This window comes from Thamnophis sirtalis, unplaced genomic scaffold (genome assembly GCF_051295495.1).
Source record: "Thamnophis sirtalis isolate CommonGarterSnake01/CBP01778 unplaced genomic scaffold, rThaSir2_p1.2 scaffold_12, whole genome shotgun sequence".
NCBI classification, from domain to species: domain Eukaryota; kingdom Metazoa; phylum Chordata; class Lepidosauria; order Squamata; family Natricidae; genus Thamnophis; species Thamnophis sirtalis.
The window spans coordinates 13,278,252-13,305,331 of NW_028261392.1; the positions used below are offsets into that span (position 1 = coordinate 13,278,252).

At 44.1% G+C, this 27,080-nt stretch overlaps 1 protein-coding gene and 1 pseudogene across 2 annotated transcripts in view; both read left to right on the forward strand.

Annotated features, from left to right (window-relative positions):
- Positions 1-23,864, forward strand: part of LMO7 (LIM domain 7) — a 194,169-nt gene extending 170,305 nt beyond the window's left edge. For both annotated transcript variants that reach the window (XM_087726758.1, XM_087726757.1), the window contains 10 exons: positions 571-675; positions 3,921-4,013; positions 8,475-9,646; positions 10,892-10,948; positions 13,093-13,139; positions 14,143-14,362; positions 16,176-16,472; positions 18,932-19,040; positions 21,611-21,713; positions 23,326-23,864. In XM_087726758.1, the coding sequence (XP_087582884.1) occupies positions 571-675; positions 3,921-4,013; positions 8,475-9,646; positions 10,892-10,948; positions 13,093-13,139; positions 14,143-14,362; positions 16,176-16,472; positions 18,932-19,040; positions 21,611-21,713; positions 23,326-23,348 (2,226 nt within the window). In that variant the 3' untranslated portion in view covers positions 23,349-23,864. The remainder of the gene's footprint in view (positions 1-570; positions 676-3,920; positions 4,014-8,474; positions 9,647-10,891; positions 10,949-13,092; positions 13,140-14,142; positions 14,363-16,175; positions 16,473-18,931; positions 19,041-21,610; positions 21,714-23,325) is intronic.
- On the forward strand, positions 1,260-1,355 carry LOC148043253 (U6 spliceosomal RNA; annotated as a pseudogene).
- Positions 23,865-27,080: the final 3,216 nt, after the last annotated feature.

Below are 27,080 nucleotides of genomic sequence, written 5' to 3' on the forward strand. Positions count from 1 at the left end.
TCGGGTGGGGCGAGGTTCGGATCTTACCCCAGGCCTGACGGGATAGCCAGATCTTGAGGGCTGTGCGGAAGGTCTGGACGGTGGTGAGGGTACGAATCTCCACGGGGAGATCGTTCCAAAGCGTCGGAGCTGCAACTGAGAAGGCTCTCCTCCGCGTAGTCGCCAGTCAGCACTGACTGGCGGATGGAATCCGGAGGAGGCCTACTCTATGCGATCTGATGGGACGGAGGGAGGCAATTGGCAGAAGGCGGTCTCTCAGATGAGAGAAATGTCCTGACCGTGAGAACAATTAATCAATGGAATGACTTGTCTCCAGAAGTTCTGGGTGCTCCATCACTGGAGCTTTTTAAGAAGACATTTGCCTGAAATGGTACAGGGTCCCCTGCTTGAGCAAGGGGTTGGACTTAGAAGACTTCCAAGGTCCCTTCCAACTCTACTTATTGACCTGCTAAGGGTTCATCACCCATGTTTCCTATCAGAAGGTGAACTCCAGCCCACCCAGCATCCTTCTTTTGCAAGCCATCTGCGGAGAACCCTCTGGGCCTGCTAACCTTTTGTTTCATGTTGCAGCTCCCTGTCCCACCCATTACTCCTTCCAGCCGCTGGACTTGGGATCAAGAGGAAGAAAGGAAAAAGCAAGAGAAATGGCAAGCGGAGCAGGAGCGCTTACTCCAGGTCTGGATCAATAGCAATAGCAATAGCAGTTAGACTTATATACCGCTTCATAGGGCTTTCAGCCCTCTCTAAGCGGTTTACAGAGTCAGCATATCGCCCCCACAGTCTGGGTCCTCATTTCACCCACCTCGGAAGGATGGAAGGCTGAGTCAACCCTGAGCCGGTGAGATTTGAACCGCCGAACTGCAGATAACAGTCAGCTGAAGTGGCTGCAGTACAGCACTCTAACCACTGCGCCACCTCGGCTCATGAAACTGTGTGGTTGCCCTTCCTGCTAGAGCAGAACTTCCTGACTAAAGCATTTCTGGTTGCTGACCCTCCTTCAGGGCCTCCCTTCTAGGTGAAGCAGTTGAGGATGGAAGCCCTTCCCCCAAAATGCTACCTACAGGTAGACCACTGGCAGGGCGATTCTATCCAGATCCATTTGGCTCCCCATCCAGCAGCTACAGTATCAGCGGATCCTTCACCGTGTGAAGTTGGGGATGGTTTGGTGGCTGAATCTTCTTCATAGATCTTGGCGATCCACCTAGAGGAAAGAGCCAATAAAGGAGGATGTTTGCAGCTCAGGGTTGTGATAAAATCAGGTGCTCGCTTCGGCAGCGCATCTACTAAAATTGGAACGATACAGAGAAGATTAGCATGGCCCCTGCACAAGGTTTAGGTTTAGGTTTCATTTTATTTATATGCCGCCCTATTCCCAGCGGGACACAGGGCGGCGCACAAACCCAAGGAGGGAAGGGGAACACAAAGACTACAAATACAGGCATTTAAAAATCACCAACAGCCACACAAATCAAGAGGGGAAGGGAACTCATCGACCCCAGGCCTGCCGACACAGCCAGGTTTTAACGGCTTTTCGGAAGGCCTGGAGAGAGGTGGGGGTCCGAATCTTTGCGGGGAGCTCGTTCCAAAGGGCTGGAGCTGCCACAGAGAAGGCCCTCCCCCGAGTAGTAGCCAGATGACATTGGCTGGTAGACGGAACCCGGAGGAGGCCAGCCCTGTGTGATCTAATGGGTCTTTGGGAGGTAATTGGCAGCAGGCAGTCTCTCAAGCACAAGGATGACATGCAAATTCGTGAAGCGTTCCATATATTTTTTCTGTGCTGCTGCCATGTCCACAAGAAAAAAAAAATTGGTTACAGAATTATAGCTGAGCACTTGTACCAATTTTTGGGAGATATTTCTAACAATTTTTGGAACATTATATTTACTCACATACTTATCTGCTTTTCACCCACGTAAACAAGGGAGTGGCCCTAATAGTTTGAAAATATGTACTGTATTTTTCGAAGTATAAGACACACTGGAGAATAACACGTACCAAGATTTTGAAGAGGCAAATTCAAAGAAAAATTTTTGTACTCTGCAAACCTCCCCAAAACAGCCCACTTTTTCGCAAAAACAGGCCCATTTTTTTGTCAAAAAAAGGGCATGCATAGCCTTTATGAGGCTTGTAGAGTTCTGCTGGGGGCTGGGGTGGCAAAAACGAGCAAAAAACAGCCTCTTTTTCACTTATTTCTGCCCCTTACAGTCCCAAGGAGCACTCTCGAAGCCTCCTAAAGGCTATGTATGGCCATTTTTGCAAAGGGGATGGGGTTTCGGGAGGCCAAAAATTCTGTATTCAGTGTATAAGATGCGCCCAGATTTTCACCCTCTTTCTTGAGGGAAAAAGGTATGTCTTGTACTCCGAAAAATACGGTATTTTCTTAACAGGGATGTTATTATCCACTATTAATGTCAGTACTATTTTTTAAAAAAATATATTGTAAAAAGTGATGTCTATTGTTGGTCTATGACCGTGGTAAAGATATATTCTATTCTATTCTGTGATAAAATCACAGTGATTTTATCCAGACATTAAGACAAGGTGCTGTCAAAAGCTTGGGACAAGTAATGTGTCATCCAGCTATGATGCTTGTTGGGGGACTCAATGTAATTGAAAAGGTGAAGTAGGCCGGGTGGTAGTGGAACTATTCCACACACAGCACACTGGCACTTACCTCAGGGCCCCCACAGTCAGACCATCTATGCCCCGACACCAGGGGTGTGTTTCTCGCCCCGTTCCAACCGGTTCGGTTGGAATGGGGCTGGCGGCGTCCTTGTGCACGCGCGCAGTGCACACATGCGTACTAGCGCCTGTGCAATGCTCCAGCTGCTCCTGGAGGATCGCGCAGGCGCTGTATGCGTTCTGCGCATGCGTGGAAGCGCAGAACTCATCAAAACCGGGTAAGAAACGCGGGCGGGCGGGTGGATCCTTCGGCGTTCCCGGAAGTTACTTACTTCCGGGTTCGCCGACCAACCGGTTCGCGGGGACCGCCGCGAACCGCCTGAAACCCACCCCTGCCCGACACCCGCCTCATGGCAGCATCACCATTGGCAGCCATGGGCAGCAGGAGCCCACGTGGCCACCGGCCCACTTCTCTTGCTTGCTCGCGGCCACAATGGAGCAAGAGACTGAGTGGTGTGTTGGTGCCACAGGCGCGAGGCGAGATGAGGCGGGTGTGAGCGCATGGAAGGGCTGGCTGTGATAAGGGTGCATGGGGCAGGTCCACGCCCTTACCTCGCCTTGGGGCCGCAGGTCCACTCCCACACCTTGCCCCTGGGGCGCTGCTCCTGCCCTGCCACGGGCAAGCAGAAGAAGGGGGCCTCCCATACATGGGAGAAAAAAAATTAAAACACCCCCGAAAATAAGCCCCAGTGCTTATTTTGGCCCCCAAAAGAAAAGGCCTGGTCTTATTTTGGGGGAAAATAGGGATTAAGGTGGGAGGGAGGGTACAAAAATGATAACGAAAGTTGTCCTCCAACGATAAGGCTGGAGAATAACCTCCAAAGTCCCTTCCAATTCTATTATTCTATGTAAACATTCTATTCGTAAGAGCTGTACCTGGAAAATGGTTGCAACACGGATGTGGTTTGCTTATGGGGTGGTCGCGCAACTTGTTTAGTGTGCGTGCAAAGGGTTTTGTGCCGGGTAGTTGGGAAAAGGCCATTGCCGTTTCCTTTGAGAGAAGAGGTGCAGCCAGAGCCCAGGAGGCCAAAATGCCTACAAGCAGCTACTTCTATCTCATCTCAGGGTGTTTAATTCCCTTGCGTTCCCATCCGTTCCTTACTCCAACCCTTTGCCGGGTGTTGCTAACCAAAGGGGAACAGCTTGCTGGGTGTGTCAGCAGGGAAAATATCTTGTGTCCTGGGGTTCCTCTTTGCATTTGTACTAAGACTTTGTCTTGATTTGCTTCTCCCCATCAGGAGCAGTATAAGCGTGAGCAAGAGAGGCTTAAGGAAGAGTGGCGGAAAGCCCAGCAGGAGGCGCAAAAGGACATCCCCAGTTACTTAAAGGAGGTCAGTTCTCAGCAGTGGTGGGTTTCAAAAAATTTTGGAACCTACTCTGTGGGTGTGGCCTTCTTTGTGGTAGTGGCTTGCTGGCCATATGACCTGGTGGGAGTGGCTTGCCGACCATATGTTCTTTCTTTCTTTCTTTCTTTCTTTCTTTCTTTCTTTCTTTCTTTCTTTCTCTCCCTCCCTCCCTCCCTCCCTCCTTCCTTTTGTCTCTCTCTGTCCCTTTTTTCTTTTTTTCTTTCATCTCTCTCTCTCACTCTTTTTCTTTCTTTTTTCTTTCTTTTTTCTTTCTTTCTTTCTTTCTTTCTTTCTTTCTTTCTTCCTTTCTTTCTCTTTCTCTCTCTGTGTCAGTCTGTCTGTCTGTCTATCTGTGTGTGTGTGTGTGTGTCAGTGGTGGGTTTCAAAAAAATTTGGAACCTCTTCTGTAGGTGTGGCCTGCTTTCCGGGTCCACTGGTGGAACCTCTTCTAACCGGTTTGGTAGATTCGACGAACCGGTTCTACCGAATGGTTCCACCACAAAAGCGCGTAGGACAAAAGCGCGCTCGACAAAAGCGCGCTGTGATGTCATCACAGCGCGACGAAAAAGTTCGAAAAATGTAAAAATAAAGCGAAAACGTTACCGTAAGCCCCCCAAACCTAACCCTAAACCTAACCCTAAACCTAACTCTTAACCTAACCCTAAACCTAACCCTAAACCTAACCGTTAAAGTAACGAAAAACCTAATGCTAACCCTTAACCTAACCCTAACGCTAACGCTAACGCTCTAAAGCTAACCCTAACCCTAACCCTTAACCTAACCCTAACCCTAAACCTAAACCTAACCCTTACCTTTATGTGAATCGGCTTGCTTTAATTTAAATTTTATTAATTTTTATTTGAATTTTTCGATCTTTTTTGTCGCGCTGTGATGACGTCAAAGGCGCGATTTTGTCGATCGCGCTTTTGTCGTCCGCGCTTTTGACGGGTCACGCTACCGAATAGGTGCGAACTGGTAGGAACCCACCTCTGGTTCTCAGCCTTCCTGTGGTTTGACCTCTCTGGCAGGAATCTGCTCCTGAGCTTGTCAAGGCCGTTTCTAAAGCAATGCATTTGGAAGGCGGAAGTGCAAACCGTTCTTTGTTGAGAAAAAGCTGAATACAGAGAAAGCATAAACCTCACACACAAAAACCCCCAACAACCCTGCAAAGTGTTTTGGTAGCCAAGAGAACGGTGTGCCTGGACAGGTAGCATAAACCCGGCAAGAAAACTCTTTGCCTTTCCTTAGGTGTCAATAAAAAAAAAAATCACGAATGAGCTGCCAAATTCTAGGAATTGTTCTCAGAGTTGGAAATTAAAATTAAAATCGGATTATTATAAAATAGAATGTAGAATGGAACAGAAGCCAAAACAGGAAATAGAAGTCTTTTTTTTTTTTTTTGGCTTTTTTTAAACTAGTATTGAATAAAAATTAACCAAAGTTACTAATTACTATTAAGCTTAAAGCGTTGACCATAATGTAAATATAATGGTGATATGAACACATTATTATTGTTACAACTGTGAATACAACTGTTATTACACTATTACAGGTGTTAAAAACGCTAGGAAGGCAATGTAGAATAGCTATAGAACTATAGAAGCTAAATGTGTAAGCTGATATAGAAGGCTGTAAAACTATTTTATATTGTAAAAAAAACAAAACTTAAAATTAGGAGAACTTCTGTTCTAACCACAGTAGCTGTGTTCCAATATCTGAGGGGCTGCCAGAAAAAAGAGAGGGTCAACCTATTCTCTTTTTATTTCTGTAACACCCATCCATGCTTCCTTGAACCTTCTACGGTTCAAGACTGTCAAGTGACCAAGCCTGGCCTTGCACCAGACAAAGACTGGGGAGTCTCATAGGTCCAAATCTACTCTCAGCCACGGGTTTTCTGTGTGTTTTCAGGCCAGTCCTTCTCTCCCTTTAAACTAAGATTAGTAGGAGCCTGGAGGCCAAAACATACAAGAACCGTTGCATGGATTGGGTCTGTCTAATGAAGAGAAGGACTAGGGGTGATATGATAGCAGGGTTCCAATAGCTCAGGGTTTTCCACAAAGAAGAGAACGGGTCAACCTTTTATCTGAAATGGTATAGAGTTTACTGCCTGAGCAGGGGAGAGATTAGAAGACCTCCAAGTTCCCTTCCAATTCTGTTATTGTGTTATGGCCTACAATCTTCACATGCACGTGTTACAAATAAAACACCCACAATTTGCAAAGAAAACAATGGAGGGCACTCTTTAAAATACTTGATGAATTTGATGTAATTACACACCAAATGTTACAGATCAAAAATGCAGTTAAACTTGGTTGGCAGAAAGACGGAACCCCAGGAAGGCCCAGCTGAAGAAAATGCTGGTTTGTTTCAGTGGTGGGTTGCAGGTTCAAGGTTCAAGGTTCATTTTATTTATATGCCGCCCTATTCCCTGCGGGACTCAGGGCGGCGCACAAACCCAAGGGAGGGGAAGGGAAACACAAAGAACTACAACAAAAAGTACAAGGGAATTTAAAACAACCAACAGCCACACGATTCGAGAGGGGAAGGGAACTCATCGACCCCAGGCCTGCCGACACAGCCAGGTTTTAACGGCTTTTCGGAAGGCCTGGAGAGAGGTGAGGGTCCGAATCTCTGCGGGGAGCTCGTTCCAAAGGGCTGGAGCCACCACAGAGAAGGCCCTCCCCCGGGTAGTAGCCAGATGACATTGGCCGGTAGACGGAACCCGGAGGAGGCCTAATCTGTGTGATCTAATGGGTCTTTGGGAGGTAATTGGCAGCAGGCGGTCTCTCAAGTACCCAGGTCCAATACCATGAAGTACGCCCCAGTACGGGTGTGCTGGTGCCTGCCCGGAGCACTGGGTACCGTTTCGGTACGGTGCTCCAGAGGCCCCACCCGAGCTCCTTACCTGTATTTGAGCTCTTCGGCGCTTCCGCGCACGGAGTGCACGGCACCTGCGCGATGCTCTGCCGAGCAGCTGGAGCATCGCGGAGGTGTTGCAAGAGGTAAGGATGCATGCGTGCATTCATGTGGTGGACGCCGGGCTCCGTTGCACTGTACTAGTTGCGCCAGGATCCGGAACCCACCACCGGTTTGTTTGTTTGTTTTGGATGCACAACCTTATTCATTTCAGATTGATTTTGCCAAATTCATCTTTGAAAGGTACAGGATTCATCTTGGTTGTTTCTGGTTTCGACCAGGTAGCCTAAAATAATATTAATCTAATCAAGGTTCAAGATGCTTTGGTCCTAACTTTCTCTTCTGTGGGTGAAGGTTTGTTCTCCGAGCTTGTGGGTGGGTTTCCAAATGTTTCATTAACAGGCTAGGTAGCATCTTCAGCGGAGTTTGGGGAATGTCAGTGTCAGTGTTCCATTTATTATGGTGTCAGGTCAAGTCGTGGGATGGGTCTGGTGATGGGTCAGGTGTGAGTCATTAGTGAGAGTCTTGTGATGGGTCTTGCGATGGGGAGGTTACATCAGATGAGGGCCATTGGGAGGTGAAGTGCTGATGGGGGGGTTGTGTAAGTTGACTGAGGGTCAGTGCTGTCTCTGGTTGGCTGTGTGGATTTGGATTCTGAGTGGTGCTGGTTGTAGGTCAATATGTCCCTTGATCAGTGGTGGGATTCAAAAAAATGCTACTGGTTCTGTGGGCATGGCTTGGTGGGTGCGGCAGGGGAAGGATGCTGTAAAATCTCCATTCCTTGCCCACTCCAGGGGAAGGATACTGCAAAATCACCATTTCCTCCCCACTTCAGGGGAAGGATACTGTAAAATCTCCATTCCCTCCCCACTCCAGGGGAAGGATACTGTAAAATATCCATTCTCTCCCCACTCCAGGAGAAGGATACTGTAAAATCTCCATTCCCTGCCCACTCCAGGGGAAGGATACTGCAAAATCCCCACTTCCTCCCGATCAGCTGGGACTTCATAGGCAGAGAATAGATGGGGGTGTGGCCAGTGAAAAGTGGCATTTACCGGTTCTCCAAACTACTCAAAATTTCTGCTACCGGTTCTCCAGAACTGGTCAGAACCTGCTAAATGCACCACCTCGGCCCTCGATGGAATTATTTGTAGAGTGCCACGCTTTGATGAACTTACAATCGTGGTGGGTGGTAGTGTGGCCAATGGTTTTTGTATTGCTTCAATTGAACTGGTGCCATTTGGTGTCGGTGTGAATAGAGAGTAAGATTTTGGGATCATGGCGTTTGACTGCCAGCCAGTGTTTGTGGATCCTGGTTTTTAATTCATGTGATGTTTGTGCCACATAGAACACTGACAATGGTATTCCCTAAACTCTTCTGAAGATGCTACCTAACATGATAATGAAATGTTTGGAAACCAACCCACAAGCTCGGAGAATGAACACCCTCATCCTATAGCCGATCTACAGATATTCGGCACTATTTCTCTTCTGCGTTTTAACTTCTGCAAAACTTGTATTCTTTTCTAGGAACAGACTAACCTGACATCCCCTGCTATGACTGGGAGTTTACAGGAGGCCCCAACTTCTTTGTGGGAAAGAAATGGAAGTAACAGGACTGCTTATCTTAGTTCTGAAAGAAATTGGGAAGTGGAAAGCAAGCCAGAGAATCAGGGGAAAGATGGTGAGCTAGTGAGAAGCAGCTTACAACAACAAGGAGTGTTACAGGTGGAGCAAAAGAAAAAGTTACAAGAAATAGAAAATGGGAAGGAATGGAATGGACAAGACACAGTGTACTATGCAAAGGAACCAAGTTATCCAGAAGAAGTACCTCAAAAACCACAGGAAGAACCTGTCAAGGAATCAAGGCATTGGGAAGAAACGTCTCAAAATCTTCTGATGGACCCAATTAAAGAACCAGAACATGGTGAAGAAATATCTCAGAATCTGCTTTTTGAACCCATCAAAGATCAAGGGTATCAGGAAGAGACATCTCAAAAGTTAGTGCTGGAACAACTCAAGGAACCAAAGTTTTGGGAAGAAATATCATACAAAACTCACGTAGAAACAATCAAGGATTTAAGATACCAGGAAGAAACATCTCCAAACCTGCTGATGGACCCTATCAAGGAACCAAGGCATCAGGAAGAAGCATCTCGGGACCTGCTGATGGAACCTATCAAAGAACCAAGGTATTGGGAAGAAGCATCTAAGGACCTGCTGATGGAACCTATCAAGGAACCAAGGTATCGAGAAGAAGCATCTCGGGACCTTCTGATGGAACCTATCAAGGAACCAAGATATTGGGAAGAAGCATCTAAGGACCTGCTGATGGAACCTATCAAGGAACCAAGGTATCAGAAAGAAGCATCTCAGGACCTTCTGATAGAACCAATCAAGGAACCAAGGTATCATGATGAAGCATCTCAAAAGCTGTTAATAGAACCTATCAAGGAACCAAGGTATCGGGAAGAAGCATCTCGGGACCTTCTGATGGAACCAATCAAGGAACCAAGGTATTGGGAAGAGACATCTAAGGACCTGCTGATGGAACCAATCAAGGAACCAAGATACCAGGAAGAAGCAACTCAAAAGCTGTTAGTGGAACCTATCAAGGAACCAAGGTACCGTGAAGAAGCATCTCAAAAGCTGCTGGTGGAACCAGTCAAGGATGTTTCCATGCAAAGATTTCAGTATCAAAGGTCTGTATTATTCTATTCTACAATCTTAGATTTAAGGTTGAAGAAAGAAATTATGGAAATTCCATAAAAGCTGGATTATTAATACATGATGTGACACAAAACCATAGTACTTTATGGACTAGAGTCCAGAATGGACTTGTGCCATCTTCTCTTAGCTTCCAGACAGTAAATAGATGTGATTTCCCCCACTAGTTCCCAGCATTTCTGGATGGAGGCTTGTCCCAGTGTGCAGTGAGAGTCTTCCTTACTGTCCTCTCCACTTAGTAAAACTGAGGAAAGGGCTTGTCAGGGTGCCCACATCCAGGAAGTATTCCTTCCTCAGATTCCTTAAGAAGTTGATTGAATTCTCACTGCCCCTAAAACCATAGTGTGATGAGAAATGGGTTGCTATGGGCCCTTTTTCTTCACAGGCTCCTAAACTTAGGTATCTTTGGTGCTGCTTTGGAAACATTTTATTCTTTGATGCCTATATAATTTTGATGCTGCTTTATTATCTAATTCAAAAGCCCACACATCAATCATGTTCAGTGATTGTTTTTAGATGATCTCAACCCATTCTACAAGTCACAATCTTACTACTAAAGGGAGCTTGCCAGGGAAACACTAGTTGCCAAGCTTTAGCAGCTATGTAGGCCTGAGGCCTGATGGTAAAAATTGACATGGGAAGTTCAAGTTAACTATTTGCTAGATTGTAGTGTACACCAGTGTTTCTCAACCTTGGCAACTTGAAGATATCTGGACTTCAACTCCCAGAATTCCCCAGCCAGCGAATGGGAGTTGAAGTCCGGATATCTTCAAGTTGTCAAGGTTGAGAAACACTGGTGTACAGATCTGTATTTCTAATTCAGATGCTTGTCAAAGTTTAATTATGGAACTTGTGATCCAGAGGACTGAATACATTTTTAGTGAGATAATCAAACATGAGGGCCACTCCTAGCCTGGGCAATATTTGCCCTCCGGTGATTGCACAGAGAATGAATCACATCAGACAAGGAATGTCAACTGGAAGGAACCAGGAGATGCATCTTCTTTGTCATGGTCCCTGTCCTTAGAAGATTCTCTCTTCCTCAAGACTCTTGTATGTGAAGGGCCCAATTTCCTGGCTATCTATGGTTATGATTTTATAATTGTTCACAACCCAGTTATTGGTTTGAGATGGGCAGCCATAAAAGATAAATGGATGGATGGAAGGAAGCTCTTGGACTTTATCCCAGCTAACTCTTGTTTGTGGTCTCTTTATTCCAGACATTATGAATCACCAAGAGTCTCCAATGAGCAAGGAAATCACTTCAATGTCGACAGGTAAGAAATAGTGAGTTTTTACTAACAGTATTGTTTGGGATTTCAAAAGGAAATAGTGCTTCCTGGTCTTTCATTTCTGGAAAGTGAATCACTTTTGAGTGATTCCATTCTTTTTTTTATTTTAAATAGATTTTTATTTCTCATATATACATTCACAATTATATGATCTCATAACATACAAATAATAATATGTATTTGTAACAATTTTTCTCCCCTACAATTGACAATATAATTGAAATTACTTTCTTACCATCCCATAAACCCATCTTATTTTACAACAATCCTACTTCTTCTTCCTTCCTTCCCTCCTTCCTTCCCTCCTTTCTTCTCTCCTTCTCTCCTTCCTTCCCTCCTTCCTTCCCTCCCTCCTTCCCCCTTCCCTCCCACCTTTCTTCTCTCCTTCCCTCCTTCCTTCCCACCTTCCTTCCCTCCTTTCTTCTCTCCTTCTCTCCTTCCTTTCCTCCTTCCTTCGCTTCTTCCTTCCCCCCTTTCTTCTCTCCTTCATTCCCTCCTTCCATTCTTTTTTTAGTTACACCGTTTCCTAAATATGTGCTTTCATGCTGGATTCATGGTTTGGTCCAGGGGAGGAACACACCAGGACAAGCAAGTGCTGTCCAATCTCTTAGAACTTCCATCAGTGTCATCTAGCATGGGCATCAGTATTACAGATATGGTGTCCCCCATGTTTGGAAGCTGATGGAATGGCTCCCTTTGCTTTAATCTCTGGGCCATTGATCTCAAGGTTCTGCTCTTCAGGCTGGGATCTCCTGCCCAGGGGTGGGATTCAAACATTTTAGCAACTGGTTCTGTGCTGGTTGCTGGGTGGGCATGGCCATGGGGGCATGGCCTACTCGGCCTTCTGCACAGTTTTCACACACATACCCCCCCCCCCAAGGCTCTGGTTTTCTTTGAGCCTCCGGAAGGGCAAAAATGGCCTCCCTTGGTATCCGGAAGCCCATCGGAGGCCAGAAACAGGCCCATTTCTGGACTTCTGGAACTTCCAGGAGGCCCATTTTTCGCCCTCCCAGAATCTCTGTGCGGGCCCTGCATTTACCTGGCACAATGAACAGGCTGCATGGAGACTTCTGAGAGGGAAGGGGAGGGGGTGGGCAGGGCCAGCCAGTCCTTCCAACTACCAGTTCGGTGAACCAGCTATAAAATTAGCATCTGGTTCGCCCAAACCAGGGTGAAGCAACTGAATTCCACCCCTGCTCCTGCCACCAGGTGTGGCTGAACCCCTCTCATCGCTGGATGGGGAGGAGGAATCTGGAATGAACCCATCAAGGATCTCTGCAGAAGGGGTGGGTTTCTCGCCCCGTTCCAACCGGTTCGGTTGGAACGGGGCCAGCGGCGTCCTCGTGCACGCGCGCAGTGCACGCATGCGTACTAGCGCCTGTGCGATGCTCCAGCTGCTCCTGGAGGATCGCACAGGCGCTGTATGCATTCTGCGCATGCGTGGAAGCACAGAACTCGTCAAAACCGGATAAGAAACGCGGGCGGGTGGATCCTTTGGCGTTCCCAGAAGTTACTTACTTCTGGGTTCGACGACCAACCGGTTCGTGGGGACCGCCGCGAACTGCCTGAAACCCACCCCTGCTCTGCAGCCACTTCAATGCTGACCTCTACTACATTAGAGTGAGGTGCAGCTTAGATTTGCGTGCTTCGTTTGCAGACACTGAAGATGCAGAGATACCATTTAATAAAAGCCAGCCCTGGACGTTTCCGCAGAGAAAATGCCATTCTGGTTTTGTGCCTTAGGATTAATTTTCCTCCTAGAAAATATATGTATATATACTCAACATCTGCAATGGATTGCAAGAAACTGTTGGCAGCCTATATGTAAAAAGCCCAGACCAAAATCTTGAGATTCTTGGAAAAGGCAAAACCACATGCTAACTCTATTCTTGGAATCTCTTGAGTGATTCTAAAGTTATATCTTGAAAATTCCTATGAGAAGTCATATTTTCTGCCGTGAAGTTATTACTTTCCATTTTTCTGGGGCTTCCTTGGTACCTTTAGAAATAATCCCTGAATCATCAAAGTTTTTCAGCACCCTTTGTGTGTCCAGAGAGGGTTATGTCTGTTTCAAATGGTATCCTGTGAAGAACCTGTATAATATAATTTCTCCATTTTCCTCCCCCCAGAAATAAATCCAGATCAACAACTGATTTAGACAATCCTCAGACCAGCGGTAAGTGCTCTCATGGAAAGGAGTGGGGGGGGGGAATAGGCAGAGAGCCAGAAACCTGTAAAAATAGGAAGTCCTGGAGTTACAACAGTCTGTTTAGTGACCATTCAAAGTTTCAACAGCACTGTAAAAAGTTGTGACTATTTTCCACACTTGCAACTATAGCAATAGCAGTTAGACTTATATACCACTTCATAGGGCTTTCAGCCCTCTCGGTTTACAGAGTCAGCATATTGCCCCCAACAACAATCTGGGTCCTCATTTTACACACCTCGGAAGGATGGAAGGTTGAGTTAACCCTTAGCCGGTAAGAACAGCCGAACAACCCTTAGCCGGTTTGTACAGCCGAACTGCAGAACTGCAATCAGCTGAAGTAGCCTGCAGTGCTGCATTTAATCACTGCGCCACCTTGTAGCATACCCATGGTCATGTGATCAAAATTTGGGTGCTTGGCAATTGGTTCATATTTATAATGGTTGCAGTGTCCTGGGGTCACCTGATTGCCTTTTGTGACCTTTGACAAGTAAATTCAACGGTGAAGCCAAATTCACTTAATAACTGTGCTACTAATGGCAATAGCACTTAGACTTATATACTGCTTTGCAGTGCTTTACAGCCCCCTCTAAGCAGTTTACAGAGTCAACATGTTGCCCAACAATCTGGGTCCCCATTTTGCCCACCTTGGAAGGATGGAAGGCTGAGTCAACCTTGAGATTTGAACTGCCAAATTGCAAGCAGCCGGCAGTCAGCAGAAGTAGCCTGCAATGCTGCACTCTAACCACTGCGCCACCGCGGCTCACTAACGTAACAGCTGCAATGATTCACTTAACAACTGTGGCAAGAAAGGTGTTCAGCTGGGGCCATAATATGTGGTTTTGTCTTTGTTTTTAGTTCACATTTTATTAAGGTTGTTGTCTTGCTTTGCTTTGTCAATGTTTAAACCTTTTTTTCTTTTGTATTTTGTATTTTCATCTTCGGACCAAAAATTTTTAAAAAATCAAATTAGGGCTGAAGAAGAAGTTCTCTGAGCAATCTTGGAATACCACCAACTCGCTGAAAAGATCTCAGAAGGAACAGGGCTTGTCAGCTGCTGAGTTGGAAAGGCAGCAGATTCTTCAGGAAATGAAGAAAAGGACCTCTCTGCACACGGACAGCAGCTGGATCCGGCAACGCAACGCCAGCGTTCACAAAGAGCCCTTCAGTCTGACCGGCACTAGAATGAGGAGGTAATGGTGCTGGTTGTCACCTTTAAAGCCCTTCATGGCTTGGGACCACGTTATCTGAGGAACCGTCTCTTGCTGGTCACATCAGCCCAACCCACCGGAGCAGGGAGGCAAGGAATGTTACGGGTCCCATCAGCTAGAGAGATACACCTGGTGGGACCCAGGGGAAGGGCCTTTTCTGTGGTGGCTCCCTCTCTCTCTCTGGAACATCCTCCTCCCAGAGATTAGAATGGCTTGGGAAACCCAGAGTGGAATGGAGCCCATTAAATGGCTCGTATGCAGTGGTGGGTTCCTAATCGGCTTACTACCGTTTTGCTGAGAGGATGTTTTGCGTGCGCCCATGCTGTGCATTGCTGTGCATGGACAGTTGATTGAAAACTGTCCTGCGCATGCGCAGAAACATGCCAGCGATGGCAGAAGAGACCGGGGAACCAATTTGGGGGCATGGCAGGCTTGGGTCACTCCCAGTTCCAGCGACCCAGACCGCCATACCACTACTTGTTTGACCGAACCGACCCGAATTGGTAGGAACCTACCACTGCTCATATGATGTCTTGCCATTTTGCTTCTCATCCAAGAAGCTTCTTCAGTTCTGATTGAAAAGTGGGGAACGGAAGGAATTATATTCCTCGCAGACTTAGGCTTAGGCATAGACGTAGAATAACTGGTTCCACCACAAAACCGCGGTAGACTAAAGCGCGCTCGACGAAAGCGCGTACGTGACGTCATCACAGCGCGACGAAAACAGCACACTGTGAGCGGTAAAGTTAAAATTAACGCGTAAATCTAAACCTAACCCCCCCCCCAAACCTAACCCGAAACCTAACCCGAAACCTAACCCGAAACCTAACCCGAAACCTAACGCTAACCCGAAACCTAACCCGAAACCTAACCCTAACGCTTAACGTAACCCGAAACCTAACCCTTACCTTTACGTGAATCGGCTTGCTTTAAAAGCGCTTTTTAAAGCGCCCTTTTTTCTCCGCGGTCGTATTTGTTGCGCTGCTGCTGATGTCATGTACGCGCTTTCGTCAGGCGCGCTTTAGTGGACCGCAGTTTTGTCGTGCCACGGAATAACTTTATTGTCACTTTAAATGTATGCTAATTGACATACTTTAAAATGAAATTTCATTGCATACAGCTCTCAAAGAGTCCCCCCTTCCAATATACACCAGATAAATGTGACTAAATAAATAAATAAATGTTCATATAGCCACATATATTGTGTGACACAGAGAAACAACGCAGTCTAGTTCGAATGTATACATGTGCATGATGAGGAAAACAAATCTTGCTAGTTTACCAAACAGACAGCCTAAGGGACAAAGCTGTTACAGAATTGGGTATTCCTGCTGGAAATACTTCAAAACCTTCTCCCAGAGGGGAGCAACAGAAACATCACAAAGTGGATGTGTGGGACCTCTAACAATGCTTTAGTTCTAAGCACACAGCTCTTATAATCCGTAACCTGAATAATGGGAAGCGAGCTTCCTATAATCATCTCGGCTGCCCTTACCACTCTCTGTATGGACTTTCTATCGGAGGCACTGCTGCCGCTAAACCAAACAGTGATGCAGTTCGTTAAAACGCTCTCAGTTGTGCCTCTGTAAAAAGCGGCCAGAACAGAAGGAGCTGGTCATTTGCATTCTTTTTAGAGAGTCGTTGAGGCCACCTGGAGGTTTGTCTGTGTCCTCTGGGACAACCATGACCTGGATGACTGAGACGCCCCCTAGACCTCACCAAAATTATTCTCCAGTTATAGTAGTATCTTTTGTGTAGAATGATCAACTATAGCCACTATACAATTTTCTTCCAGAGGTGAGAGCTTGGATAATCTTGACTCTTCAAGAACAAACTCCTGGAGACCTCATTCCTGGATGAACCAGTCTGCATCTTCCACATCTTTGTCGAGCAGCCAAGAGTTTGGCCAGCATATTCCTCCAGTGGTGTCCACCTCCAATCGGGCCTACATGCGCACCCCATCTTCCAGTCTTCCCTCTCCTTCCTCTGCATCTATGACAACATCTTCCTTGCCCCATATCCCCCCATCACCTTCTGTTCCTCAAGCTCCGTCGCCAACCTCTTCTCAGTCTGGGGCGCAACAGCGCAACAGGTATAAGAAGCATCTACTGAATTCTTTTTGTTTCTCCCTCATTTGGGGGGGATGAGGGGGGGGGCAGAAACAACCTGGCAACCCTCGAGATCATCTGTGAGTTCCTCACAATGATAATTAATGGGTATGTTATACTACAAAAAAAATTATACAGGTAGACCTTGCCTTACGACCACAAGAGAGTCCAAAATTCCTGTTGCTACGCTGCTTTCCCAAAAATAAGACCTCCCCGGATAATAAGCCCAATTGGGCTTTTGAGCGCATGCGCTAAAATAATCTCTCCTCCAAAAATATTACAACACAGCAGCAGCCATGAGGTAACCATGCTTGCCACCTCAAAAATAAGAAGACCTCCCCGAAAATAAGGCCAAGTGCTTATTTTGGGGGTCAAAAGAAAATAAGACCCTGTTTTATTTTGGGGGAAACACGGTAAGGTTGAGAGTTAAGTGAGCTTTGCCCTATTTTATAACCTTTCAGTTGTTAAGTGGATCACTGCAGTGGCACAGTTGTTAAGTGAATCTGGCTACCCCACTGACCTTGCTTGTCAGAAGGTTGCAAAAATTAATCACAGGATCCTGGGTCACTGCAACCGTCATAAATATGAGTCAGTTGCCAAATGTCTGAATTTTGATCAAGTAACCAAAGAGAAACTTCAATGGTTATAAGTGTGAAAAATGATCGTAAGTCACTTTTTTCAGTGCCGTTATAACCTCAAACAGTCACTAAATGAATGGTTGTAAGTCAAGGACTGCCTGTATGTCTTTTTCTAAAGCAGATCATCCGTCTTCTTGGTGCACCGTCCACTGTTCTGAAATTACTGTGATTCTGGCATTTAATACTACTAGAGATGGTTGATTTATTGGTTTTAGGGAGATTTATAAACATCATACCTTCATTTGAAACAATTGTATGTTTTTCCCTGCTTTAGTCACTCTGCTTCTATTAACAGGAGAATAAGCATCATTTTTTTCAGCAAGTATCTAATTATGGTGATTGAAAACATATAGTGAGTGCCAACAGAACACCTCTGCATCTGTTTTGCTGTTCCTTTTTTTCAACGTTGCTGAACCCTTTTGTTTTCAATCATTTGTGTTAGAAATTCTATGTAAAAAAAAGTACCATGGATAAAATGAAGAGTACAGTCACCATGTTCTTTACTGCTTAACTGTTTTAACTCTGACCAGGAATCTCTACTTAGAACAAAAGACCATAGAATATATACCATTCATCCAAACCTGTAAACACTGCCATCTACTGGCTGAATGCTACTCTAGTTGTTGTATAGAAAAACATTCCAACAATTTGATTGTATCGTTTTCTGCAAATAAGAACTTACAAGAGTGCTCAAAGTTACTTGATTATTCCTTTCATGACAGATGTTGTTTTATATACTTCATTGGCCTTCTTTGAACCCGAGACCCCTGCCTCAAAGCCTAAAAGAGGAGAAAGACTCCCCAGCCCAGAAATCTTTACCAGATTAGACAACTGGCTGAGCTGGGTCTTCAGTCCCATTCACCACCTTTTATATCGCCTAACTTCGAAGGCATTTCTGTTGGGCATCATGTTGCCTAAATAAGAAGCAGATGCTACAGTTTGAAAACTGTCTACAAGTTCAAACCTATGGGCTGTTTCTTACATTTAGCCATGCATAGTTACAGTTACTGTATTTTTCAGAGTATAAGACGCACCTTTTTCCCTCAAAAAAGAGGCTGAAAATCTGGATGCGTCTCATGCACAGAATACAGCCTTTTTTGCCTCCTGAAACCCTGCCCCCTTCACCAAAATGGCCGTGCATAGCCTTTAGGAGGCTTTCAGAATGCTCCTGGGGGCTGGGGAGGGTAGAAATGAGTTTTTTGCTCAATTTTGCTCCCCCCCCAGCCCCCAGGAGCATTCTATAAGCATCCTAAAGCCCTTTTGCATGCCCTGTGCATGCCCTTTTATGACAAAAAACGGGCCCGTATTCACAAAGAAACGGGCCATTTTTTGCTTGTTTTGGGGTGGCAGCCCCCAGGAGCACTCTACAAGCCTCCTAAAGGCTATTCATGCCCTTTTTTTTTTGAGGAAAAAAAAAACCAGGTCCGTTTTTGCGGAAAGCGGGCCGTTTTTGCGAAAAACGGGCCGTTTTTGGGAGGTCTGCAGAGTGCAAAAACTTTTTTAAAAAATTTGCCTCTTCAAAATCTTCGTGCGTCTTATACTCCGGTGCGTCTTATACTTTGAAAAAATACGGTACATGATTTAGGCTAACTCTGAGTTGCATAATAGCTGTATTTCATTTAAAGCTTGGGGGAGGTAACTCTTTCTGGTGATTTTATTTCCATCTGAAAGAAGAACATTTCTGCTTTTCTCCTTGCAGTCCTGGGGTTTTGATTCACTGCTCCTTCTGCGGCCCTGCCTTTTCCTTGTTCGGTGGGTGGTATTCTGCCATCTGCTTCTCAACCCCATTCTTGTTCTATATTTAGGTCGGTGAGCGGAAAGCGAATGTGTTCCAGCTGCAGAAACACTCTGGGCAAAGGAGCGGCTATGATCATCGAATCTCTTGGCCTTTGCTATCACTTACATTGTTTTAAGGTGAGAGGGGCAACCGGTGAGAGGCAGGGGCACCTCCTGCCCGTTTGAATGGCAGCCGATAACCCACCCACCCCATCCTAGCTTTGGTAGCCTCCCTTATGTGACTGTGCAAGATCCAAAACAACAAAAACCGTCTGCTAATGGGGAACCTTCCACGATCAACTGTTGCTGGACTCTTTGTTTTTGTTTTTTGTTTTTTAATAAATATTTTTATTAGTAAAAGAAAAATACAACAACCAATAACTGGTAAAAAACAATACAACATTCACTGTTTCGCTTTACATTTGACTGCGTTTCAAGACGTTCCCATAATATCAAAATCCTTATAGACATCAGAGGTTAGATATCTTCTCCCCTCCCTCCCTCTTTCCTTCCCTTGTTTCTTCTTTCCCACTCCCCTTCCTTCCCTCCCTCCTTCTCTCCTTCCCTCCTTCCTTCCCTCCTTTCTTTTCCTATCCTACCTTTCCTTCCCTCTCTTTCCTCTCTTCTTCCCCCCTCCTTCTCTCATATCTTCCCTCCCTCCTTTCCTCCTTCCCTCCTTCCTTTCTCTTCTCTTAAGTTCCCTCCTTTCTTCCCTCCTCCCCTCCTTCCTATCTACTCTCCTTCTCTCTTTCCTTCCCTCCCTCTTGCCCTCCTTGCTTCCCTGCCTTCTTTCCTCTCTCCTTCCTATTCCACCTTCTTCTCTTTCTTTTCACCTTTCCACCTCTCCCTTCCCTTCTCTCCTTTCTCTTCCTCCTTTTTTAACCTTGTTGCTGGACTCTTTGATGTGCCACAAAATGTTTAGTGCTCTTTTTCGGGGGGACAAACATGGCTGAAGCTTCTCCGATGGAGAATGCATTAAGATAAGGCAGAACAGGCAACAAGGGTTTTCCCTCTTGTGTCTCAGGCTTCCTTCCGTATCCACTTCCTTGCACACACTGATCACAGGTACAGCAGGAGAAGGACACCGCGGCCCCTGCATAAAAGAAACCCAACTTTTGCACAGATCTCATGTCTTCCGCCTGTGCTTAGATATAAATGCATACCCAAAATACTGAATTGCTCATATGCATCGCAAGCCATCCCGAATGGTCTTTGCAAGACGTTTTAAAGCCATTAAATGTATGCAGGCAGTCCTCCTCTTATAACCAGTTGCTCAGTGGCTGAAGTGGCGATGGACCTCCCAGGGCCACCGATGGAGCCAAATTCAAAGTTCTGGCGATCACGTGATCACATTCCGTGCACTCACCTGCCAGCCAGCATTTAGGGCTATTTGCAGCCTTCCACCATCATGGGAACTGCGATTTTACATTTTTAGCCAATAAAAGCCATTTACTTCTGCTAAGTGGCAAAAAACAAAAACCATCCAATTAAGGCATAAGTATATCATTTTCCATTTCCAAAGTTTTTTTTTTTTCCCCTGGCCACCGATAAAACAAATCCCATATCTTATAAAATTGTTCATCCTCTTGCTCTCTAATTTCAAATGTCAATTTACTCATTTCAGCACAGTCCATTATTTTTCGGATAACTTCTTCCTGTTTTGGTATTGTTTCGTTTTTCCAGTTTTTTGCAAATACAATTCTGGCTGCTGTTAACACATTTACAATCAAATATTTTAAGTCTTTTGTTGTAGGTTTCTGGTATGATCCCCAATAAAAAGGATATAGAGTGGAGTGGAGTGGAGTGGAATGGAATAGAATAGAATAGAATAGAATAGAATAGAATAGAATAGAATAGAATAGAATAGAATAGAAATTAGAACAGAACAGAGCTCGAAGGGACTTTGGAGGTCTTCTAGTCCAGCCCCCTGCTCAAGCTTATGCCATTTCAGACAACTGTCTAATCTCTTCTTAAAATACTGAAGTGATGGAGGACCCACAATTACGAAGGCCAGCTGTTCCACCGGTTAATTGTCCTCACTGTTAGGAAGTTTCTCCTTAATTCCAGGTTGCTTCTTTCCTTGATTAGTTTCCATCCATTGTTTCTTCCCTTCCCTTCTGCTGCTTTGGAGAATAATTTGAGCCCCTCTTCCTTTGTGGCAGCTCCTCAAATACTGGACCACTGCTATCATGTCACCTCTAATTCTTCTCTTCTTTAATCTAGCCAGACTAGACTATTAAATGCAATCCCATTTTACCTGCATAAAGTAATGTTTTTTAGCATTGAGTTCAGGCAAACCCAACTGCCGGGGACATTTGGTCACTGTTCTTTGATGCATTTGAAACAGGCACATTTATGATGAAGCGAAATGCAGCCGGAACTCATTTAAGAAAACTCAATTTAGCTGAACTCCAACGCAAAAGAATCTGCATGGGAGTGTTCAAAAGAAACAGCTTTGTGCCAAAAAAACCCGTTGCTTTCTCCATGTGCCATACGTTCAATTCTGTTTCAGAAAGCAAGAGGCGACTCTCTACGGATCTCCCTGTCTGTGTAGCTTTTAAGTCTGGTTTATTTCTCCCGCGCCACGATTCCTTCGCGTAGCAGGATACTCACCCGCCCTCTTCCTCTTGCTCTCAAAATCCCTGGCTGACAACTCGCCTTCCAATCCTCACTGCGACCGGGTCTAACTCTCCGATTTCTCTGCACAGTGCGTTGCTTGCGAGGGGGACCTGGGTGGATCACAGGCTGGAGCAGAAGTCCGTATACGGAACAACCAACTCTTCTGCAACAGCTGCTATCTCAGATTTAAAAGTAAGATGCTCCTTCTCTAACCAGTTACAATTATAAGCCCCCTGATCCTGAAAGGTTTTTAAGGTGTTTTTTTTCCAGAAATCAGATGCTTTGGTTGGTTAGACAGTTAGCTATCGAAGTTGGACAAGCTGGTCTGCTCTGAAGCAAGGCGTTATTTTTCCATTAAGAGTCGTGGTGGCGCAGTGGTCAGAGTGCAGTATTGCAGGCTAACTCTGCTCATATTGACAGTTCGATCCTGACCAGCTCATGGTTGACTCAACCTTCCATCCTTCTGAGGTTGGTAAAATGAGAAGTCAGGTTGTTGGGGGGACCAACGTGCTCACATTTGTTGACTATGGTTTTTTTTTTAAATTGGTTTTTCAAAATATAAAATGCAAAGAAAAATATAAAAGGAGTGGAAAACTAAGAAAAGGGAGGGAAAAGAAAAGAAACATAGTGTAAAGGGAGAAAAGGAAAGAAAAAGGCGCCAACTGCCGACTTTCTTTAGCACAGTAGAAGAGAACAACGTTACAACCGCAACTTTATCCTTTTACACAACAATATTTCTAAACATTAAGCCGATTTAGTTAACAAAAACAAAATCAAAATTCCTTCTTTCTTTCATTGCAAGCACAAAATTCGGAAGCAATTTCAGAATAGAAACAAGGTTAGATGTATTCCCTTCTTTGGATAAAAGTATGGGGTGGTGACATTTGTAAGTTGCTCGGAGTATGCTATGAAGAACTATGAAGCGGTACACAAGTCTAAGTGCTATTATAATTTGGAAAGGCGTGTCATGTAAACAGTGCAGTATGTAGCAGAAAGCTGAATTTCATAACTTTAAAGGCACTACAGCTTAGATCCAAGAGCCAATTGTGCACCAACTAGGAAATCGGAGGAAATGGCCTTTAAAGTCCCTCTGATTGGAGGGGAGGGGGAGAAATAACATGCCTTTTTAACTGTTTACATTTCATTTGATGTACCACGAAACAAAAACTATAAAATAGCCTGTTTTGTGTTAAGTGAGGACTAAGTCATAGGATCTATGTGGGGAAACTCTTATTTAAAAGGCATCGCCCGGGTATTTATTTATGGGGAGGGAGGGGGAAATGTCTGGACCAAACATAATTTCTAATGTTGGATTTTCCCCCTTACCAGAGGGTGTCCCCTTGTGGAGTACTGTGAAGCCATTACCATGGCAATTCCACTCCACTCTACAGTAGAAGCCATTTTAAGGCAGTACAGTAGAAGCCATTTTATGGCACAATAGGCTGTATCTTAACAGAACACACAGCCCGAGAGGTGTTAGGGGTGTCTTACACACACAGAGTATTTTTTTCAAGAAAGTAAGTCATCTGTGTACCAATTTTGGTTGAAATTGCTCAAGGCGTTCCAGAGTTAAGCTGGAACATATGTGCATGCACACACATACAGAGAGAGAGAGAGAGAGAGAATGTGTGTGTGTGTATATGTGTGTATAGATAGATAGATAGATAGAGATAGATAGAGATAGATAGATAGATAGATAGATAGATAGATAGATAGATATAGATATAGATAGATAGATATAGATAGTTACTTTAAGCTTTCTAAATCTGAATTTAATTTGTATTTTTTTTCCTCCTGATGATAGCTGGACACACAACCGCCATGTGATCCGAACATATGAAGAGGAAGCCTCTGCAACAGACAGAGAAGGAAACGGCTGCTTCAAATCTAAAAATATTCGGAGTGGGGTGTGTTTTGTAGGACCAGGAGTTTGCCTGTCTAGATCATGTAGAAGATGCACTAAACTGCATCCTTCGTTTAAAAAAAAAAGCCCCATATTTTGAAGTATTTATGAGAAAGCCATCACATTCTAGAGAGCTGCGCAGAACTTTGTGAGAATTACATTTGAAGACACGCAGAGGTGGTTGCAGTCTTTATCTCAAGTTAAGCTACGCTTAAGTAATATTTCCCTTTCGAAACTGTCCACTTCACTTTATTCAATATCCCTTTGTGCTTTAATGGTGAAATCCAGCTGGGGAAATTTGTGAAAGATTCTTTATCGTCCCGTGTTTGGAAAATGTAACTCTCCGTGCACCTCATAAACAGGTTAATATAACTGAAGAATTTTTTTTCCTTCTGTTTTCTTTTGTATTTGTAAATAAAGTTGCTGATGCTGCACTTAGACCCATTGGTCAAATGCCTTTGTTATGCCTCAAAAAAATTGTGCAGGAAGAAGTTATAACTTGAGCGGTATTTCCAAGCTAACATCCCAAAGGCATGGGTCACGCATTCCTTCAAGGTGGCAAAACTTTAAATTCTAGATTTAAAAAGTACATAGAAAATAAACTTAACGGGAGTTAAGTAAGAAGTTTGACAAACTTCTGCATCTGTCTAAAACAGGGCTATCAATTCAAGGCCCGCGGGCCGGATGCGGCCCACTGTGCTTAGATCTGGCCCCCTGGGCCACCCTGGAAACAGCCGGGGGGTGGCCTGTGGTGCCTCTGCCAGCAAAAACGGAGCTCAGGAGGGCCTCGTGCAGCCCTCCTGAGCTCTGTTTTCACTGGCAGAGCGTTGCAGGAGGACATCACAACCAGAAATGAAGCTTGGGAGCCAGTTTTCACTGGCATGGTGCTTCGATTGCCACAGGTACCCCCCACATGTGACATCAAGCTGGCAACACCAACCATGGCCATGCACCTTCGGCCCTCCCAAGGCAAACACAACCTTGATGTCGTCCTCAATAAAATCGAGTTTGACACCCCTGGTGTAGAACATTCAAAATAAAAACCAAATACTGAGAAATGAAATGCCTTCTACCCTATTCTACTCTACCCTAAGAGCCGAAGTGGCGCAGTGGTTAAATGCAGCACTGCAGGCTACTTCAGCTGACTGCAGTTCTGCAGTTCAGCTGTTCAAATCTCACCGGCTCAGGGTTGACTCAGCCTTCCATCCTTCCGAGGTGGGTAAAATGAGGACCCGGATTGTTGTTGGGGGCAATATGCTGACTCTGTAAACCGCTTAGAGAGGGCTGAAAGCCCTATGAAGTGGTATATAAGTCTAATCGCTATTGCTATTTCCCTGAAAATAAGACCTCTCTGGATAATAAGGCCAATTGGGCTTTTAAGCTCATGCGCTAAAATAAAACCTCCCCCCAAAATAAGCCCTCCCCAAAAATATTGCAACACAGCAGCAGCCATGAGGTGACCACACTCGCCACCACCTGCCCCTCAAAAATAATAAGACCTCGAAAATAAGGCCAAGCGCTGTCTTATTTTTGGGGAAACACAGTATTAGTTGGCCGAAGATGAAGTAGCCTTCTAAGAGTGGCCTGATTCACATCTAAAAATAAGACCATATTGGTTCATGTAACTAAAAGAAAGGAACAAGCTATGTTTTGGCTTTAGTGGATTGTGTGACTGCAGTTTCCCTCTGATATAACAAATAGTCAAGTCTTGTTTTGAAGGCTCCCCTTAACAAACACATCCGTTATGGCCATCATGACTAGATAATGAGCAATCCACACCGATGTTATTTATAATGATAAACCTTCCAATGTGTGGCTTTATTGTATAGAAGTAACTAGAAACGTCATTGGTGGTGCAGTGGTTAAATGCAGCACTGCAGGCTACTTCAGCTGACTGCAGTTCTGCAGTTCGGCTGTTCAAATCTCACCGGCTCAGGGTTGACTCAGCCTTCCATCCTTCCGAGGTGGGTAAAATGAGGACCCGGATTGTTGTTGGGGGCAATATGCTGACTCTGTAAACCGCTTAGAGAGGGCTGAAAGCCCTATGAAGCGGTATATAAGTCTAACTGCTATTGCTATTGCTATTGCTATGATGCTGAAGTTTCCAAATGAGCCTCTTTTCATTAGGTTTGCAAATCTGGAAGATCATCTTGTGCCTAAATAAGAGCATGTGGACTTTCTGACCGAAATGGTTTTTGGGAAAATGTGAAGAAGTATTTTTGCCCACCAAAGGCAAAGAAGAGGGAGTATATTGTTATATCTTGAGAAAATTCAAAGATTATCTCCAAGTTTCAGATCCTTTACATAGAGATGGAAGTAGAGATTATTTGACCATTGTACTTTTTGCAAAGAGACAGGCAAATCAACTTATAAATAATCTGATGACTGGACAAAGGATCTTACAAGTATTTGTCTTGAAAATCAAGATTGCAGATGACATTAAAAAGCAAAGAATAGGAGTTAATATTTTATAAAACAACTTAGAATCCAGATTTCTTTTTTTTTTCAAAATAATTTTTATTAACCATATTTAAACATTAAAAAACAAAACACAAATTTCCACTCATATTTACATAAGTTCTATGTCTATAGTTTATTAATCTATACTATATAGTCATTTAGATTATAATAATATTTACAAATATATACAGTATTGTCATATTATTGTAGAAAATAACTATTTCTTATACAATAGTTTTAGATCTATCACCCAACCATTTATACCATCTACTCCACACCTTATAATAATCTGATTCTTTTCGCCTTTCAGTTCCATGGTCAATCTATTCATCTCATATTCATCTGCACAGTCAAGTATTTTTCTTACTATCATTGCATCTGAAGGGATATTATTCTGTTTCCAATTTTGAGCAAAAACGATTCTAGCTGCAGTTAGTATATGTAATATTATATATTGAATTTTTTTACAAATATTTCCACCTAATATGTCCAATAAGAATAGTTCCAGTTTCAATACAATCTTTTGTTCTGTAATTTGTTTCAACCATTTCTTTATTTTAGGGCCAATACTTCCTGGCTTTAGTGCAGGCCCACCACATATGGTAGAAGGTTCCCTGTTTATAGTTACATCTCCAGCACTCAGGGAAGCGATTTGGAAATACTTTGGCCAATCTAGCTGGAGGTAAATGCCAATGCTAAAACATTTTGTACAGGTTTTCCTTGTAGGCTGATAGCATCCTTAATTTATTTATTTTTTCTTTCATAATTTATCCCAATGATCTAATTCAATATTATAGCCAACATTTCTGGCCCAGCTTATCATCGTCTCCTTCATTGTTTCTTCTTCCATTTTATATCTTAAAAAATATTTTTTTTGCATTATTTGTAATTTTTAAACATAAAAAAACAACATTAAAAAAATCTCATCCATTACATACATTTGTACGTTTGTTTACAAGTGTTTTTGCATCCATATTCTTAATTACATATACAATCACAGATTTTCCATCTAATATAACTAAATACCTCACTTTCATTGTACAACATATATTCAATTATGATTAATATTTCTTTCTTTTCAATAAACTAATTTCCTTACATTCTTGATTGTCTTTTTAATAACAATATACCTTTATATAATCACTTATCCCATTCTGAATATTTTTACAATATAAAAAAATTTACCAACTATTTAT